Source organism: Brachionichthys hirsutus, chromosome 7 (genome assembly GCF_040956055.1).
Source record: "Brachionichthys hirsutus isolate HB-005 chromosome 7, CSIRO-AGI_Bhir_v1, whole genome shotgun sequence".
NCBI lineage: Eukaryota > Metazoa > Chordata > Actinopteri > Lophiiformes > Brachionichthyidae > Brachionichthys > Brachionichthys hirsutus.
The window spans coordinates 12,142,170-12,161,396 of NC_090903.1; the positions used below are offsets into that span (position 1 = coordinate 12,142,170).

At 42.9% G+C, this 19,227-nt stretch overlaps 1 protein-coding gene across 1 annotated transcript in view; it reads right to left on the reverse strand.

Moving 5' to 3' along the window:
* The window catches only part of nckap1 (NCK-associated protein 1), a 21,274-nt gene continuing 2,047 nt past the window's right edge, over positions 1-19,227 (reverse strand). Inside the window, exons 2-32 of the mRNA XM_068741717.1 lie at positions 18,045-18,062; positions 14,587-14,697; positions 12,779-12,871; positions 12,654-12,710; positions 11,843-11,985; positions 11,597-11,687; positions 10,939-11,076; positions 10,789-10,837; positions 10,551-10,707; positions 10,370-10,426; positions 9,838-9,934; positions 8,695-8,801; positions 8,457-8,589; positions 8,195-8,276; positions 7,947-8,005; positions 7,659-7,804; positions 7,418-7,550; positions 7,147-7,266; positions 6,641-6,780; positions 6,427-6,558; positions 6,126-6,344; positions 5,737-5,867; positions 5,543-5,640; positions 5,180-5,273; positions 4,569-4,651; positions 4,150-4,230; positions 3,976-4,069; positions 3,668-3,784; positions 2,628-2,737; positions 2,384-2,473; positions 1-2,297 (exon numbers count right to left, since the gene is read on the reverse strand). Of these exons, the coding sequence (XP_068597818.1) occupies positions 2,181-2,297; positions 2,384-2,473; positions 2,628-2,737; positions 3,668-3,784; positions 3,976-4,069; positions 4,150-4,230; positions 4,569-4,651; positions 5,180-5,273; positions 5,543-5,640; positions 5,737-5,867; positions 6,126-6,344; positions 6,427-6,558; positions 6,641-6,780; positions 7,147-7,266; positions 7,418-7,550; positions 7,659-7,804; positions 7,947-8,005; positions 8,195-8,276; positions 8,457-8,589; positions 8,695-8,801; positions 9,838-9,934; positions 10,370-10,426; positions 10,551-10,707; positions 10,789-10,837; positions 10,939-11,076; positions 11,597-11,687; positions 11,843-11,985; positions 12,654-12,710; positions 12,779-12,871; positions 14,587-14,697; positions 18,045-18,062 (3,297 nt within the window). The 3' untranslated portion in view covers positions 1-2,180. The remainder of the gene's footprint in view (positions 2,298-2,383; positions 2,474-2,627; positions 2,738-3,667; positions 3,785-3,975; positions 4,070-4,149; positions 4,231-4,568; positions 4,652-5,179; positions 5,274-5,542; positions 5,641-5,736; positions 5,868-6,125; positions 6,345-6,426; positions 6,559-6,640; positions 6,781-7,146; positions 7,267-7,417; positions 7,551-7,658; positions 7,805-7,946; positions 8,006-8,194; positions 8,277-8,456; positions 8,590-8,694; positions 8,802-9,837; positions 9,935-10,369; positions 10,427-10,550; positions 10,708-10,788; positions 10,838-10,938; positions 11,077-11,596; positions 11,688-11,842; positions 11,986-12,653; positions 12,711-12,778; positions 12,872-14,586; positions 14,698-18,044; positions 18,063-19,227) is intronic.

The window sequence follows — 19,227 nt, forward strand, 5'->3', positions numbered from 1 at the left end:
AAATTTTACAAGAAACTATATGCGGTATGCGTGCATGCAAGCGATGCTGGGATTCACCACTAGATGGTGCCAGAGCGGAAGAAGGGTAGAAAGAAGACCGATTTGATCTCTAGTCAGAACTTACCTGGGTTCAGCCGGAACACACCTGAACTCAAGTCATGTGCATGAACCACCGTCACACACTCGATCACTGCTCAGGTCTGACACAGACCTGAAGTTTATTTTATTCATGTCATTTTAAGTTACATTGTGAAGTCAGAGACAGAAAACAGGTTAGAAAGAAAGGGGCAACCATTCCACATCTAATGGGAGACTGGGTGCGTGGATTCGTCCTCGTGGGCTCATAATGCATACTACCCACTAAAACGCAGCCGAACTAGACGCCACCTACTGCGTCCGTAGAGTATTACTGCTACACAATGTTAACATTCACTGCCGTTTGCTTCTAGATGGAACCCGTCAACAATTCTACGGCAGAACGAGGCCTTGTGTTGGTCCTACATTAGCACAGGGCAGGCATGAAGGGATCGTGGATCACGTGCGTCTCCGTATGTAGCCCTTGCTATGCCTTGATTGAGGGGGACGAAACAAAATCGGACTGCACTTGGTGAAGGTTGTCCAGCTGTCTGTCTGCACAGATGGAGAGTCCATTCAAAGCTGCCCCATCGACTGTCTCACGGTGAAATGTGCTTTATATGTACGTATTTACACTTTCGTCTCTTTGCAACTCACGGGATTAGTAGACGTTCACAGGCCTGAAGCAGGATCTCATCGTTTCTCTGAGGAGAAGTCGGTTTCATTTAGTCTCACTGCTCTTACTCACTCATTTATCTGACCAATGATGGACCTCAATAGTTTTTAACAGTGCCTTAGGGCAAGGCACTATTCACCGAGCTGCTTCAGAATGGCCTGCACTTAAAGACTGCAAATGCAAGAAAGAAATGAGCCAGAAAAGTTTCCCTCATCAGAGATGGAAAAAACAAAAAACCGTGTCGCTTGAGGTTACATTTTGCACTGGCTTGTCGGTTTCTACTTTTAACCATAAACTCGTAGCACCTAATGGTCCTTAATCAGAACTCTTTGTAGCAAGACTCCAGGCTTCGTTCATACCAGTGTGTGACTGCAGCACTTCCTAAAGCGTCTAAATGTTCTCGTGTTAAACCGAGCTGCCAGAGTCGTCTGAAACATCTACTATCCAAACCGTCCAACCATTAAAAAATGGTGTTTCACTCATTAACAGCAAAAGCACTGCAACACTCCCAAAAGCCCTGAAACACAATTTTTAGTGTCAACACATTTGGCAAATCATCATCATCATCATAAAAGAAACAAAAACATTGAAAAACAGACGAGTTCAGTTCACATCAAAGTAGAATACACGGATCATATCTTAACCCACACAAATCTGGTTACGACGAGCATGAGAAAAAAAAGAAAAGTAAATATCACCATGTTATACAAGCGCGTGTCTGTGTTCACTATGAAACGACAGAAGAAAAGTGTGTCTGCAGTTTTATATCTGCTCGGGAAGTCAGTCACTGTGTGTATAATAGTGTCAGACTTACATCAACAAGCAAAGTGTCTCTTTCTCAAGCCAAGATTCCTCCTCGTTCAGAGAAGGACACCCACGTCACATCATTTGCATTCAGAAAGTAAGCATCCAAATCCATCACCACATCGAGGACGTTAGCTGGCCGCCAAAAAGCTCAAATCTTTTAATTGGAAAAAAAAAATATTCTAGAGTCAACAATATATATATATATATATACTATATATTTTTGTTCTTTTATACCAACCAATCATATGGTATATTACGTGCTGCTATGGTAACGGTCCCTGGCAACATCACGAGAAAGAACAATGATTAAAGTAAAGACACTGATCCCCAACTTCATCCAGCTAGTGTGTGTTCGTTTATTTATGTCTTGTCGCATCTGAATGGAGTGTGTGTTTGTGTACTTTTTATTTGTTCTGTATTTTGAGTGACCTTGTTTAAATAAAGTTTAGTGTGCTACGCCGTGCCAACGATTGTGTTTTTTTTTTTTTTTGGTCACGTGTTGACGCCCCTTTGTCTGCGTAGTGCTCTGAGGCATTCTGAGCATAGTTTAGTGTTTGCTGTTAGTGTGTTGTAGTAGTGTGCGACACACTGAAGGCAGGCCTTCACTGATTGTAATGCGTGTCTATGCGTTAGCGCTGATGCTCTGCTTGTAGACGGCGTGGTAAGCGTTTCGCAGCAGGACGTAGGGGAAGCAGGACTCCAACAGATCCATGGTCAGGAAGGGGGACTCCTGCACGATCTGAAAGGCAACGGGCAACAACGCGCAGTCAGACAACAGAGCAGATCAAACCGTCGCTCTGGCATTCACACGCCGGCCTCGCTCACCATGTCCAGCAGCAGGTAGACGGACTCTCTGTTACGCGTCGACATCTTGTCCGTCTCCTGGCCGATCTTCAACAGGCTGGACGAGGCCAGCTAGAGAGTCGCAAAGAAAAACATGCTCCCATTTGTGTTGTTGCAAAATAAATTATGAATCGGTGCATGCTTCCACCACCTGCTTTAACGCACGTGATACAACAATGTAAAGATAATTGTCTACGGCAAAACATTTCAAATCGGTTCAACTAACAGCCAGGAACTCCTTCAGGCGGTCCTCGATGCTCCCCTTGTGGATGGTGAAGAGAGCAGCAGCAATCTGGTTGATGGCTTTGGCCAAGCAGTGGATGTTGTTGCAGTGGCCTGCAGGGGGCAGCAAACACACAGCGTAAGTGAAAGAGACACGAAGACGTCGACCATCATCGGAAATCAATCGGACGGTTTAATTCCTGACATTTGAGGCTCCTTCCCTTCCACGGCAGAGAAATCCATCAGAATACTAAACTGATGGAAGCAGTCCGGCAGAGACCGTTTGGGGATTCACGCCAAAGAAGAATGGGAATATAGAACATGTAGGGCACTGCCAAATTCAAAACGCAGTGTGCATGCTAAAACCGGTGGAGGCCCATTGGAAGTCATTATCAGTTCCTAATTCCTTTATTAGCAATGGCGCCGTTCATTTCAAGGTTGTTAAGAGGAGTGACATTTCTGTCCGAGACCTTATCAAAAGGCTAATTCTACAACGACGATGCGTCTCCAATAAAACGCAGGTTTGAATTAAAACCAAATTAAAAAAAGTCTTCAAAAGCTAAATTGAAGAAACATTCCTTTGATCTGTTCCGGGCTAAGGCCCGCAACTCGAACCCGCTCTCACGGAAATGTGCAGCAGTCGTTGCGTAATCCTTCAGATGAAACAACCAAGCAATTACGAAACGGACACGGGCGAGAAGGCAGCCACCTTAAGGCAGACGTATTAATGATTTAAAATAGTATGGAATGAGGATGCTGATATAGCGCTGGTGCAACACAAATGAATCAATTTGAGGGCACAAGGTCGACATCATTAGCATGCAGAACAGCTCGCCTGCCATTGAGGCAGCAAATTAAGTCTTTTCTCCTGCACTGCACTCAAGATTGGAACTGATGTTGTGCCGCAGGAAAATGCTTGCTCGTGTCAATTTTAATACGTACGGCATATCAATTTTTTTTTTTTTTTATTAAAAACGCACCAGTTTTAAAAGGCTGGTGAAAACTGCGAGTAGCACAGATCCTACTTTAGCAGGGCTTCTTTACCTTCTATGGCGGGGCTGTACTGTGACATCACATTGCTGGCCAGACTCGGCAAGGAAACAGCCACAAACACCATCAGCAGACAGGCGATCTTGTACTCCTCCTCAGGACTGATGTTCTCTGCAGAGACACGAGAACATGCGGCATTGCTGGTTTGGTGTTTCTTTCAAACGGACTCCGTCTCAGATTCGAAACGTATTTTGACACAATAACCCGAGGGAGGGGAAGGGAGCTAAGAGAAGGGTGGAGAGACAGACCCAACAGTTAGTCCCAACAGTAATCTGAAGTGATCCCGTCACCGTGTGTCTCACCACTTTTCTGCGAGGACAGAGCCACGACCAGAGCCGGGTCGATTTCGCAGGGCAAACCTGCTGCCGACGACAGCTCGTAGACGTTCATGGCCACCTGGAGACAAACAGTCATTCATAAACAAGGGGAGGGAGAGAAATAAATGATCGGGGGACTGTCTTTCTTCCTCTGCATACCTTCATGTCCGTCTCTCTGGGAATGTGGTCCTTGAAGTCTTCCACCGAACTGACCAGGAAAGGAATATGGCAGGATAACACCTGGAGAAGGCGACAGTCCGATAAGGAAAAAGGAAGCGCAAACACTCAATAAAATGGTGCTTTTGTTGGGTAAACATGAATCCTGGTGCGTTTGCCTGGTTGGTACGGTTTGTAGATCAAATATCAGAGCCTTTGACCATTTCTCATTCCTCTGGCAACACGAGCAGGTTGTTGAGAAAGCGCAAAACCAGCCCCGGATCATTCCAATACGTTTGTTTAATTATCTAACCCCTTCATTGACAGGAACATGCAGAAACATGATCCTTTTTAGTACATGCTGTGATTGCATCTTGGGCGTGGTTTAATTTGCGTGTGAAACAACAAGACGTGCATCTCACATCTCTCAGAGCCTCCTGAGCCAGGGAGCGGAAGGACAGGATGACTCCTATGATGGTCATTCTCTTCAGCACACTGTCCACTGCTACAAACACACAAACAGAAAACAATGGCAATTATTGTACGAGTGGAAATCCTCGCGCGGGTGTGTGAGCGTGTCTGCGTTAGCGCTGCGCCGCTCCTGATGTGGAAGCTGCCTCTTTGCATTGAAGCCTCTGCTACAAAAGAAGTGGATGAATGTGGCATTTGTTGTAAAGTGCTTTGAGTGGTCTATCAATTCAGTGCCTGCTCTACTGGTACCACTTAATCGATAATAATTCAGCTCACCAGTTGAGAATAAATGGATTTCCTGCTCGACATGTATTACTTTAGGCTTTCCACTTCATGCTTGAATTGCCTTTCATTCAACTGTATGTTGCCTCTATCCATTTTTTAATGAAAATGTGTCCTCTCAGAAGACTGGAAAGCCTCCCACAACAGGGGAAGCAAAGAACAAGGCCCGTTCCGGAGTGTGGACAGCCTTTTACAAACTCGACATTCTCATGACAATGATGGGGGGGGGGGGGTCTCAGTGGTCACGTGGTGGAATAGTACTAAACATGCGTGTAGTTACAGGTGAGCTTCTTGAAGAGGGCAGCCATGTGCTCTGGTTTGTCAAAGCTTGTCCTCATTTGGGTCAGAGCCTCCATGTTTTCCACCACCAGTTTCTACATGGAGACAAAGAGCACACATAAATAGCATCGCATTAAAATATGTACATATAGATGAAAAATGCTTCCTTAAACAGTTAAAATTTGTCCAACAGCCAGAAAATTATAAATCAACCTACAAGAGTTAAATCCTGATTTTAATCCCGATTTAATCCTGTAACAATCTGGATGTTTTTATGCACGGAGCTCTTTAAATCCTCAAGTTCCTGTCATCAAAGTTTAAAAAGCTATTTCGTGTGATCTCACGTGCTTGTGTGCGTTTATACCTTCAGCTCAGCGACCTGTGAGGAGATGTGCCACATCAGGCTCTCGCTGAGGAACTTCATCCCATACGGGCCCAACAGCTCCGACAGAGAACGCATCTCTGTAAAACACACACACACACACACACACGCTCAAACCACAAACCGCCTCCTCATGCACAATTCTTAGCAGACAGAGTTGATGTGCACGTCTGTACCAGAGATGTCGGAGTATTCCTCAGCATTGAAAGTAAGTTCGTTCTCCGTGGGCAGATTGACGAAAGCCTTCATGGCGGGGAAGTAGGCAATGTGTCCGTTGCTAACCTGGCGGAGCAGCGTCTCCAGGTACCTAACAGAAGCAGGGCAGCTAAATTCAACGACACACAAACTTTGCTTTTCAGGGGTTACCTCAGTGGAGATTACTTGAAGATTTACACTCCGAAAGAAGGAGACAATCAAGTCCAAAAATATAGTCAAAACTTTAAAAGGAACCAAAAGAGCAAAGAACCTCAGCATCAGAATACAAATAAGGAAGTCTGGATAGGGCAAAAGTATTCGTTCTGCAGAGTAAACTAAGAGGAAATGATTTAATTAGCAGTAAACCCACCAGTTTGTGTACAGGCTGGTGATGGTGGGCTCGCCGTGGCTGTCCAGGTGCTGCGTCTGCTGCAGGAGGACATTGTTGAAGACCCGGGTGATGTCAATGGTGACGTAGTTTTCTATGGACTGGAGCACAGTCATGTAGGCCCGCACACTGGTCAGCAGCTCACTGGGCTTGGCTATTTCCTGAGTAGCCTGGTTGTACATGGTCATGCCCACTATCGACCTGGGGAGAGTAAGCATGCCAAGGTTAAAAAAAACCTGACGCACTGATAGGACTCTGTGTAAAAAGGTAGAATAGAATTTACTTGGTGAATCTGATCTCCAGGTGTGAGGTGAGGTACTCTCTGGGTGTGAACGTGTGCTCCCAGACCGCCAGGTTGGGAACGTAGTTGATGGAGAAACAGAGTTCAGATAACGCTGTGTGGAGTTTATCCAGACTGGGAAAGGGGGGAGACAAAAGTAGAATCCATTTGACGGAAAAATGAACATACGGCTTTATATCATCTCTGTTAAACTAACTTGGTGACCAGTAGTCGGTTCTTCCTCATGCTCTCCACTCCTGGTTTCTCTCGTTCCGGCTCTCCCTTCTTCCCCGTTGCCTTCTTGCTCTTCTTGTTCACGGCCTGGCTGATGGTTTTCGCACAATGCTTGGGAAGCAGCTACGGTGTGGAAAGGATGGAAGACAGTTGGCGGGGAGAGAATGAAAGAATGAGAAAGAGAAGAAAGGAAAGTGATAGAGAAGGGCCGGTTATTTTTTAGCCTGGCTGACGACGGAAGTGGTGACTGAAAAAAAAAATCAAATTTAAGAAGCTTTCAAAGACGTACGAGTCATTATTAATCTGACAGCATTGATGCAACGGTAATACCAAGTAGTTATGTACCTCCTCTAAACGGATCAGGAAAGGCTGCCACTATGAGAATATCTTTTCTCTCTGTACATTTGAGCGACTGCACAGGAGCCGTTAGAACCTTGAAAGTAAGTGTATTTCACAAAACTTGAAATCGGCTGCGGCGTGCACTCCCACCTGGTCGCTGAGGGTACACTGTTCAGTGCAGATGTCCGTGATCAGGTTTCTGGCCTGCTTGGCCATCTCATCCAGAAACATGTTGCACAACGACAGGCTGCGATCGCCTATGTGGTGACGCTGCAGAGGAAGAAAAGCAGACAGTAGCGCAACACAAGGCTCCGTTACCAACATCACATCCTTCAGGAGCAGCTAAAACAGTTGCTGCATGTGCTTTTCATAATTCTCATCAATATGACTGCATATAAGACAGCAGAACGAGCGTCCTCACCTCCTCGGGACACAGCTCGTGTGTGCAGGACATGAAGTGTGTGCAGAGCAGAGGGAAGCAGATGGAGTGCCGACTCTGGGAGGGAAGCTCCAAACACTGCTGGAACATCTTCTCAAATGCACGGCTGTAGAAGCTGTGGGTGGAGACGCATGCAAACACACACACACACACACACACACACGTAAGATGATTTCCTTCATATTATATATGCCGAGCCACACAGTGTGTGTGTGTGGCTCACCAAAAAATAGACAGATCCGACGTCTCCACCAGCATCTCCACAAGAGAGTCCACCATTTTTGTGTGGAAGATGATGGTGTTCATCATTTTACCAAGCTCCTTGTGATCAGCTATACCCAGACTGGCTTTGGACACACTGGTGTAGGCCTAACAAACAGGAAACAGGGTTGGGGAAACACAAGGTTCTAGACCGAGCAGCAGTGACAGGCTCTCCTTTCACATTCCCAGCTGTAAAAGTGGTAAAAATTAACTCCTCAATAGAACTTCCCCCCCCCCCCGACATGTTTACCTGCAGTCTGAACCAGTCCAGTCTCATGCCTCTAAAGTCAAACACCTCTCCATCCTCTACTGCAACAACAACAACAAACAAACAAAAGCAACAAAAAAACACTCAGAAAGCACCTTTTCTGGTTCAGGGCTACACAAACCAGGCGGCAAATAATATAAAGGCAGCTGTTTGTAAGTTTTATTCATGCTAAAACTGCTCTTGCTACCATTTCACAAAATGCAACGAGTAATAGTTGAATAGTACTTTACCTTGTTTGACACTGAGAGAAGTCATAGTGTTGACAAAAGAGGACATAATTATTGACTCATCCTCAGGACACACGGACAGGTTCTGTCAGATAAGGAAGGAATCTGGTTAGAAAAATGAGGATGACAAAAAAATGCTAAATGCATTTTAAAGTATTAATACAATACAAGATAACACTCTGCTTTAATAGACTTCAACATTAATGGAGGACATAGTTTTACTGTAGAAACCTGTGCCGGGTTTGGACTGATTATGCATGTATACCTGCACCAGTTCATTCAGCACCACAGCGTCAAACCCAGACAGATACTGGACGTAGTACCGCTGCATCACAGGGCCGTACTTCCTGACGTGAGCCCTGAGCTCCTCCATGTAGAAGATCAACTCCGCTATGTGTCTGCAAAACACGCATCATCGTGAAAGTTAGGCAAACGAACAGCAAACCAAAGACACAGCGATTATGCTCCTGCACGTGTGAATGTAAACGTGCGTCCACGCTTACTTGTCAATGAAGTCGTCTGTGCTTTTCTTCTGGATGTTGTCGGCATGTCGAAGCAGCCAGATGATTTCATCGCGGGCGAACGACAAAGCCATGAACACGAACAGAGCCTAGAGGAGGCGGGCAAAGAGCAACATGCAGCTTTGATGATGAATATGAATGAATGATGAATATATTTATTAGATAGAATGTTAGAGTACAAGTACAGTCACACAGTAGCATGTATTACAGTACAAATAACGTCAAACATCCTGTCTAAGAGGAGCATTTCAAAAAAGCCCTTGCGGGCTTGTTTCCGTTGAAAGTCCTTCGTACATAAATCATCCACAATTAACAATACAAATAAAAATAAAACCAATATTCAATAACTCAATTGATGCAACGTAACATTAGAAAAACAAAAATAAAATGATTTTACACCGCCAGTGCAAACTAACAATTAATCTAAAATAAATTACACCACTGATGCAAAAAGGAAGGCAACTGGGAAAGTCAGGAAGCAGCGCGAGATAGATACACAAATGTGTGTCAGTCAGCCTTAGCAAGTATATGTACGTTCATGAGGGACTCCATCTGGCCAGAGTACTTTAAGGTGGTAAAATAATGTCTGTTGCAATAAAGGCGAAAAGAAAACTGAGTGGAAAATATTAGGTTGCTTAATTTGAATATTTTACATTCTATGGTGGCATTTAACAAACTGTTACCTAAAGTAAATTCTTCTGAAGCGTGTGACAGCAATCTTAATCTGTTGTTGTAAACAGTGCGTTCTGCTTCCCTAAATCTCAACTAGAACCTTTCTGCTTAAATGAGGGGAAATTAATAAAATCAAATTATCAAGATGTCATCTTATATAATAACTTGGTTTCCTTTTCTTCAGTTAATCAGTAAAGTCTCGCGATATAAAATGAAAATAGAGACCATGCCACAAGAAGATGCAACAAATTATATATATTACCGACTGCTGTTGAATGGTAGCCTAATACTTGGGAGGTAAACTGAGGAATTAAAAGCCAATTATGGTGGAATTACAGTGTTTTAAAGCAGTTCTTTACAATATATTTGATCACTATAGCAAATTTAGTGCCATTTTTACTGCTCCTCCCAACACAAAGGTGTGAAAACACTGTTAAAAATAATCCGAGTTACCTTCGGACCCAATAATCCAGGCTGATCGGCTAAAACAGTGGCCAATTCTTTCAGAGCTGATCGCAGAAACTTGCGTCTTTCTCTGTGCATTGAGCCTCTGCAGAGAGAAAGACAGACAAAGTCATAAAAGAGCATTAAACATACAAGCACTGTGATTAAATGCTATTTTGACACTTCCAGGACAATCCTGCTAGAGGACAAAAGTAAGCAGATAAGAGTGATGGATGAATAGAAATGAAGATGAAAGGGAAGACAGAATACATAATGAGGATAAAAACAGAGCTGAGACAGCGGAGGAGGAGAAGGGGGATTGAAAAACATAAATGAGCAATGAAATATGATGATATATCTGAGACATTCTCTGGAAAAGAGACTAAAACTTAGAGAGAGCTGAAATGGCAGTTTAAGTTTGGAGCAGAACGAAGGACTGATATAAATAAACAAAACAAAGTGATGGCAGTGAGATTTTCTTTCTGTGTGAGGAATGAAAATGTAAAGGATGAAAGTCTTGGCAAAAAGATGATGCACTCACGCATGAGACAGAGCCTGTTCCTTGCACTCTCTGATGTCATTGATGCGTTTGTTGTACCTGGAAAACAAACAAAAAAGCAGAAAAGATGCATTAAAAGATCAAAAAGTATATCGTGCATGCGAACAAGGTCTAATATGATTTAATAATAATTTAGTGCATCCGCTGCAATAAATGCTCTTACCCTCTGATGTTAACAAAAAGATCCTCTGCAGTCTTGTGGATGTGGAAGACCTCATCCCTGAACAGGCAGAGGCATGTGGAACTCTGCAGAGCCAGCTTCCACAGAGACAACGCCGCGGCGTCACTGTTCAGCACCGCATGGCACAGGATGAACCCAACTAAGAGCGCAGAGAAGAACGTTAGACTGTCAGAAGCTCAGAGACCACCATAAGGTGGATCCAGGCTTCCACGCTACTTACAGACAATCCACTTCTCCATTGCGTCCAATGACAGGTATTCACACGGCATCTAAAAACAGACGGGGAAAAGAAATCCAATCCAATGCATTTCTCCCAACAGAAGGTACTGCGATTAAAATAACTGGTCACAGCAGTTGTCCTCATACTAACAGTGTCCGACTGTGCAGGGTTGAGCATGGTGGACGGAGCGGAGATGAGAGACAGCAGCTGGGCGTTCCTCCACTGGTCAGCGGACAGATTCCTCCTGGGATAGACCATGTGAAGACTGATCAAAGCATCCGATAGGGACTGGAAGAGAGGGAACGGATAGTTGGTTTGTTTAATTGTGGGTAGATCTGCATGAAGGCGGACCATCCACCATGTTTTCACCTCCGTTTTTATTTCTAAAATAGGTAAAATACTGAAAACACTCTAACTCAACAAATACTACTGATCCCAAACAAACAAAAAAGCAGTGAAACACGAGCGAGGAAAACTACCCAGACACGTGTTGCATCGCTTCGCCTTGGTGAGGCAGGCACACTACAAAGTGCCATTCTTGTTTTCTTTTAAAGTCATTAGTATTTCAGCACATAGTTACAGAGCATGAAATAGTTCCATTTTGACTGACTGAATGCTGTAGGGAACTGCCGGCGCTATGGCAACCGTGCCTTGGTAGAAACACGATTCAATTTGCTGTACACACGGAAAAATCATTCTGTAAACCCTTTCGAGTTCAACCGTTTTAATTAAGTCGGTGTTTACAGAAGACTTTTAAAATGGCACGGTGACTAAACAAGGACCGAGTATTAACACTTTGTTTACTTACCTTTCCATGTGGAACAAACTCCTCCATCATCTTCTTTAAGGGGTTCTCATAATCCACGATCATCTGGCCCAGCCTGGGGTATTCCCGGTCACTGTGATATCAACAGAGAGAATGCTCGTCAGGTCACCTCTGAACACGAGGATGATCGGTACGCTGCCTTTCATATTTTTTGTGGGCATGTTTCAAGTACAGGTGTAGCTCTTTCTCATCTGTGTGTGTGTGTGTGTGTGTGCGCGCTTCAGTCACCTAGCTCCATGCGTCATCTCGTGTGCGTAGTTGTAAAGTCCAATGATGGCTTTCCTCTCCTCTATGCGAGACAGTATGGACATCAGAGTAGTGTACGTCACAACCAGGTCCAGATAGTTTTTGGTCAGGTCAAAGTTTACAGTCTGACGGGAAACAAAAAAAAAAAATGATTTTTCTTAATGACAAATGACATTCAATTAAACATGCAATTAAGTTTGCATGAAATAAACATGCAATTAAGTTTTGGGTAAGGAGATGTGATGACATTTTTAGGAAAGTATGGATACAAATGCAGAAAACGACTCACTTTCACACTTTAAACATTGTGAAATCGGGCCTGTATTTAACAATACGTGTATTCAAAAGGGCCAATCAAAATAAAACAAATACCCTGGTACGGACAGCTCATGAAGCTCCATCATGAGCATCTATATCCTGGAGGAGTATCTGGTGTATAAATCGCACCACTACGAGAATGGGGACAGGATATTGTTTGCCAGACTATTTTCCAATCCATCAGGTTTTACTGACACTAAAGGATGTATCTTTAACTTTGTTATTGGATTACGATTGTGACCTACTTTGTTCACAATATTCCACGTAAGTGCCAAGTAAAGACGAGGAATGAAATAAAATGCGTGATTTGTCAAGATGGCTGCATGTTTGAGCCGGTAGAGGACAGGAATATATTGAACTTTGCGTGTATTGGCGATCTCATCGCTGGGACGCTCGTGAGGGCAGAACATTAGAAACGCCTCCCAATATAGTTCAGGCCAGTTAAACGCCACGGAACCAGAACCGATGCACTTACAATGTCAAAGAAGACCTGGCAGGCGTCAATGGTGTTCAGCAGCTCACACACATGATCCTGGTGATAAAGGATTGGAATTAACATCATAGCATATTATAGTGCATGTGTGTGTCTGTCTTTCCTACCTTGAATTCCATAACATCTACAAATGTAAAATAGTAGAGAGCCAGGTTCTTCAGAATCTCAGACTTTTCCTTCTGCAACTGGGCCAGCTGTTGCTGTAAACACAGTTCACATTTTGAAATGATTGGAAATGAACATATATGAAGACTTTTTATTTATCTTGACCACATTACATAAAGACAGTCTTATAACTTCACGTATCCCTGATTCTGTGCTATGCTGCCTGTTATTAACTACATAATCAACTAGTATGTGATTAATATTCAGAATATCCATTACTACTAATACCTGTTATATTGTATATTTATTGCATCTTGTCTAAGTTAAATGGCTTCTCTTATTTTTCACTAAGTCGGCAGAATAAAGTGGCAGGAACATTTCAAAAACTGTTGTGGCTCGTAGATCACAAGAGAGAGCTCATTCGCTGACATCGTCTGTGTAAGAAAATGCAAAGTTATTCAGTCATGTTCCATCAGCAGTATTTTTCTTCAGCTACCAGTACTTAAATGTTTGTTTTTGTTTCTCAAATCTCTGATGTTGTGAAACAGAATCAGAATAAACGTCCAAGTTGAAGAGACTCTCAAACTGTGGTCTGTTTGTACGACAAAGAACACCGGAGAGAATAAAAGAAACGACTCCCAAAGCAAAGCCACAGAACAGCATTTCCATTCAGTTTTTAAGAGTCAAAAGCTTAGTGAGCAAGGGAGACGGGTGAGAAGCGAACACTTTGAAAGGACCTTAACAAGCAGGAAGAAGCGAGAGCTATAAGTGCTAGCAAGTAGCTGCTACTAATTATGTGGTCGAGATGACTGAAGCATCTCGTATGTACATGAGATCCTGCCCCTGTGTGGTTCAGGTCAGGCTTAATCGTCCAGATTCAAAGAGATCCAAACATTAAAGACTTGAGTGGGTGTATTTTGTCCTTTCTTATTTCGCTGCTTACTAACAAAGACAGAGATAAAGACCCAAGACTTCAGTCAACACGTCGGTGCATTCACTTCCCAGCAATACTTAGAGCAGCAGTCAGTCGGGCCATCAATCAAACAGACAACCAGCCATCTACCAACTAGCAGTCAGCCAGCCGGCAAACAAGACTGTTAAATAAACCAGCCACGCAGTCAGTCAGAGGACGAAGGGCACAAAGTAAAAATGCTGCCAGTATGTAAAAGGAGAAAGCGGCGCAAAACAAAACACACTCCAAAACAGCTTTGAAAACCAATACAAAAAATGACATCATTACAGAACTTAGGTGCGTGAACTAAAATAGAGAAGTTACAGGAACTTATATACAAAAACTTACCAAAAAGCACAAGTCCGGAATAAGCCAAGTTTAGCATGCAGAACACAAACAGACACGGACACAAAGCAGAAAACAACGTAAGAGACAATTTGTTGCACAGTTATACTGAATAAGCAGTTAGCTACACGTACGCGCCAACTCACACACACACACACACACACACACACACACATACAGTACACACACTGACACTGCACCGAATATTTTTCATGAATAGCATTGTGACAAAGCAAATTTAACCTACAAAAAGTCAATAAAAACCACACCATCTATTGCTAAATATCTGCCGTGAAACAGTTGGATCATTTAGTGAAACTGAAGAGCAGTGGTATAAATACTACGCAAAAACAAATTCTCTACATTTGACATTTAAAACGTGAACGTGCTACTGGGCGACTAGATGCATGTGCATAGCTGAAGGAATCGAGTCACACCGGTGAAAAGACACTTTCATTCTCTTCCTCTATACACCATACGAACACGCCACATAGTACATGCAAGCCTACTTACATTATTATTCCGTGTTTCCACAGCAGGAAATTTCCTGACAATAAATTTAACTGCAGATTCCAAGTTCTTATCAACGAGATAAGAGGGCTTAGCCTTGGGGTCGCCGCATGCCTGGAAAAGAGAAGAGAGCAAGAGATGAGGAAGGCGAGAGACAACAAATAAAAGTATGGGAGGTACACTGCTGCTCAGCATACACATATGTATATTTACACATAACATTCATTAATCTCATGTTTTTCCTCATGATCAGGCATGTTAGGTGTGTGATCATCACATCTAGAGCTCACATTGACAACTGCTTTATCTTGGCCAGGGGTATGGGGTTGGATGAAATACATAAAACACTGGTATTTAGTGAAGCATCCAAACAAGAGGGATGTTCGATGTGTACAGAATGAAGACACGACTGAAAGAAACAGTGGGGGGGGGGGGGGGGGGGGAGAGAGTGATGGCTCATGAAGCAGGCAAAAAATAGATGACGAACTGAGAAATGACCAGAGAGAGAGAGAGAACAGAGGGAAAGCTCTTGATCAGAATGCTTCATTTTCTGCAAAGCGGCCATCTTTCTAATATTTCTCAGACAGAGCTGTATTTTCCTCATCAGCATCTTCATCCGCACCAATAAAAGTGTTGCTGTCTGAACTACATTGGCGGGAAAGAAACGGCCCACATGCGTTGTGGGCAACTGTGAATGGTGTGAAGGTATACTGTAGTCCATGCATGTGCCAGAGGGAATGATTCAGTTCAAGTTTAGAAGGCGTCAAAAATCTACATCTATCATCTACAACACAGAACTAAGCTACGAATGTAATATTTCCACCTTTAACAGCGCATCACGACAAACTAACCAACAGAAAACGGAACCACAACCATGAACCTGGATGTCAGTTTGCATGGCTTGAAACATTAGCCTGTACAAAACAAAACCACAATACAGAAACAAACGCTAATTTACACAATGTACAACTCTGGTCCTAAACCGGGATGTAACGGAGCTCAAAGTTCTGCTTTTGTTGACACGTAATAGTTGAGACCCTGCGACCCTGATTGAACTTTGCAAAGTAACACAGTATTCCATCACGCTGTGCAACAGACCGCGCAGGGTCTGGCTCAAGCCACAAGATCTGGAAGTCAATGAGGAACGTTTTCTCATGACTACAACTACATTTAAATCACAGCAGCTCCGCTACAGTGGATGTTGCTGGTTTAAGAGGACGTTCTTAAGAGGAAACACTGATCAGCATCTGCTGCCACTCTGCTAGAAGCCATTATGCTATCATAAATGGCCCAAGAATAAAATACACTTTTACACCTGAGTCAGGCAGCCGGAATGAGCCAGGATGCATCATGCAAACTACCCAACAATCAGCCTGTCTGTAATGGAAGCTCTTTCTCTCACTTGAACGCCAGAAACAGGCATGCTGAGCTCCTGTAGAGACACCAACTGCTGCTGGTTCTCACACACAAAACACTTGGGGGGGCTGGACATAGGAAAACACACACATAACAGCAACACTATTTCTATTTCAATACCCATCAATGACACAGACAGGACCTTGCGTCCCAGCTTGTTTCCTTGTGCCTACTTCTCTCACACCTGACCAGATTTCAAAGCCAAATTGCCATAAATATTCTTTTTTCCCCCCCGATGTCATAGTTTATTACTCAACAACTAGTCATAGAAAATCTGTTAAGGTGTGTGAGAAGCAGACTAAAATTCAACCATGTTAAATGAGATCCAGGAATCAAGATGCGACTGTGAAATCCATGCAGTAGAAAAAACCTTGTCGTTTTGCTAGCACCGATAACGGCACGCCACTAGCCTCACCCTACACAAGACCCACTAAAATGGCTACTAAAAATATAGTTACCCTTTGACTCATGCTGGGAAACTGCAGGATGAAGAACATCGATGTGGTTATTACTACAAAAGAACAGTATGCTGACTAACTGCGAGTGTTTTCCATGTTTTAGCCCAAACTCTAAAGCTAAAGGTGACAGAGCTCAAGGTTGGTCTAGCAAGTACGCACATTTAAATCGAAGACTTCACACATTCTTGCACAGACAAGGTTGCTCATATTTATCGGTCTCTTTGGCCTTTTCATTTATTCATGAAGCACTTTAGTGTTCTCGTTACTTAAATTCTTGTTTATACAAGTGATTGTCAGAAGCTCATATATCCAGGACACGTTATCAACAATCATTTTAAAATGCAATAAACTAAGGAAGTTACATCATTCTAAGCGTTACTGGCTCATTAACAGCGCATTGAAATCGATTCTATGTAAACACCTATGCTTTGGATAACGGTTCCTATGCATGAGCTGTAATTAAATGGGCTAAAACAAGCAAAACCTGCATTACCATCCTTAAATATAATTTATCCTACACTTGTATATATTGAAGATCGAGCTGACTTTCAGTGACCACGGCCACATCACGAGAAATATTTTACCAGATCATTTTGCTTTAACTTAGTTGCTTAGTCAACTATAATCTCTTTCATGAATAACAAATCAAATTGGTTATATTGTTCTCTGACATGACAATGTCAAGACTTTTGAGTTTTAATTCTTGGTTTTGTGACTTGGTGTTTACTTGGTATTGTCCAGTAAAGCTGGTGTGGCAAGTGCAAAAAGCTGGCTGGCTGGATTTGGGTGGGAATGAGGGATGGATGGATGGATGGATGGATGGATGGATGGAAGGATTCAGCGAATGAAGGGACAGTGCATGAGAATAAATTGAGAATCAGGAGGAGTAAGGAAGACTTCGCCTAGATACCAGAACAGACCTTTGTCTCATCTCCAGCATTGTTTCTCCACAATTAAACAAATTAACCTCTAAAAGACCTCCAAATTAACTAACCTGTGGAATAGGACACAATAGATTTGGCCAGGGAGACCTGCACCTGACAACTACATAAAGAGATGGCAGTACCTTTGTAATAATCCTTCAGAGCTGAGATTAAATACTTCTTGCCAGGTAATTTGGGATCTCTTTTTTAACAATGAGGGATCAACCGACACAAATTCTATGAACAGAACCACTAGAGAACCGCTAGAAGTTGAAAAGAGTTGAACAGCCTGTGGCAAAGACGGTAAGGTTCAGTTGACTAGGGGGCAGCTAATAAAAGTGTTTGTTTGTGTATCGCAAATGCTTAATTCTTGAAGTTGATTTTTTTCCAAATTCAAATGCATTAAAATGAACAATGAATTAGATTGTGGCTAGCAAACAGGGGAAAAAAATACTTTCTAGACCATAATCAACATTTCTGTGTTTGGAGGCCAGCATTACACTTAGCATTACAAAGTCAAACATAAAGCGGAGAGAGCTACAAAGGAGACGGCCAACAGATCAATACAGGTATCCAGGGAGGGAACGAGAAAAGGAAGGAATTGAGGAAAGGTGAGGTGAGGAAGGTGGGGTTTCATAAGTGGAAGGTGATAAACTTTGCAAACCTTCCAAACTTGTCCTTGCTGCATAGAAGAGGGGGGGGGGGAGCATTGGAACGGAGAGAAAAAGAGAAGAAATCAAAACAAAGCGCCCACCCAGACAAACTACTGAATCTCTGGTCTACACACACACACACACACACAAACAAACACACATCTTAAAACAGCCGCCAGTCAAGGACCGCCCACTCAAGTGATGTCCTCTGGAAAACAAACAAACAAGTAGCCACAACAACAGGCATATTGGATTATACAGCGTCGGCGTTCCATTTGGTTGATTGCAATGTGAATGACGCCCACCTGCTAAAGGTGAGCAGCTAAGATCGGTAAAACTACGACATCCCAGACTCCCCTAAAGAGTCAGAAGGAACTGGATGAAGTTTGTGCAATGCTATGGCAACTTCCACATCACTCGTATATATTGCATCAAAAATGTACAAGAAAGCATATCTTTGTTATGTCATTGTAGAAAAGGCGTCAGTATATTTGACTGTTCTCTTTAAGACGTGTTATTAAAGGTGATATTTAGTTGCTGTTGTATTGCTGCCAACACACTGTTTAAATACATTGATTCACCTTCACGCTAAATTTATAGAATTAGACTTTTTTTTTTTTTGATGGCAACTATGATCGGGCATCAAGTACAGATTCCAATCAAAAATGATTTTTACTTTTGATTATGCACAAAGGTTCCTAAATGACTTTGTGCCCTTGGTGGTGGCATATCGATCAATAGTTCACATCGGCCCAGTGAAACAGTTATGCCAAACAAATTTACAAAAGGAGGATACACAATTGACATGCCTGAACACCTTCGCCTCCATGGTGTGTACAAATCAATGAGTGCTTGACACATTTAGCTGGTATCCCTCACCAGCCTCAGCCTCCACCTCAGTCAAATACCGACCGGTATGTCTTATTTTCAACAGGGAGACAACAGGCAAGTCATTCTAGACAAGTTTCGATAAACTGTCAAATGCAAACACGTTTTTGCAATTTTACCTGTGCAAGCATGGATAAGGAAACCAAGCACCTTGTTGCAAGACAAAATATGATGCTAGCAGGTCCACTGGCTAAAGGATAAGCACAGCAAACAAAATCTTAGCCACGAAGCAAAGATTAGTTAAAGTGACTGTTATGGATTTTTTATGGAAAAAAGTTTAAAGTTAGTTCTCATTAGTTAATGATT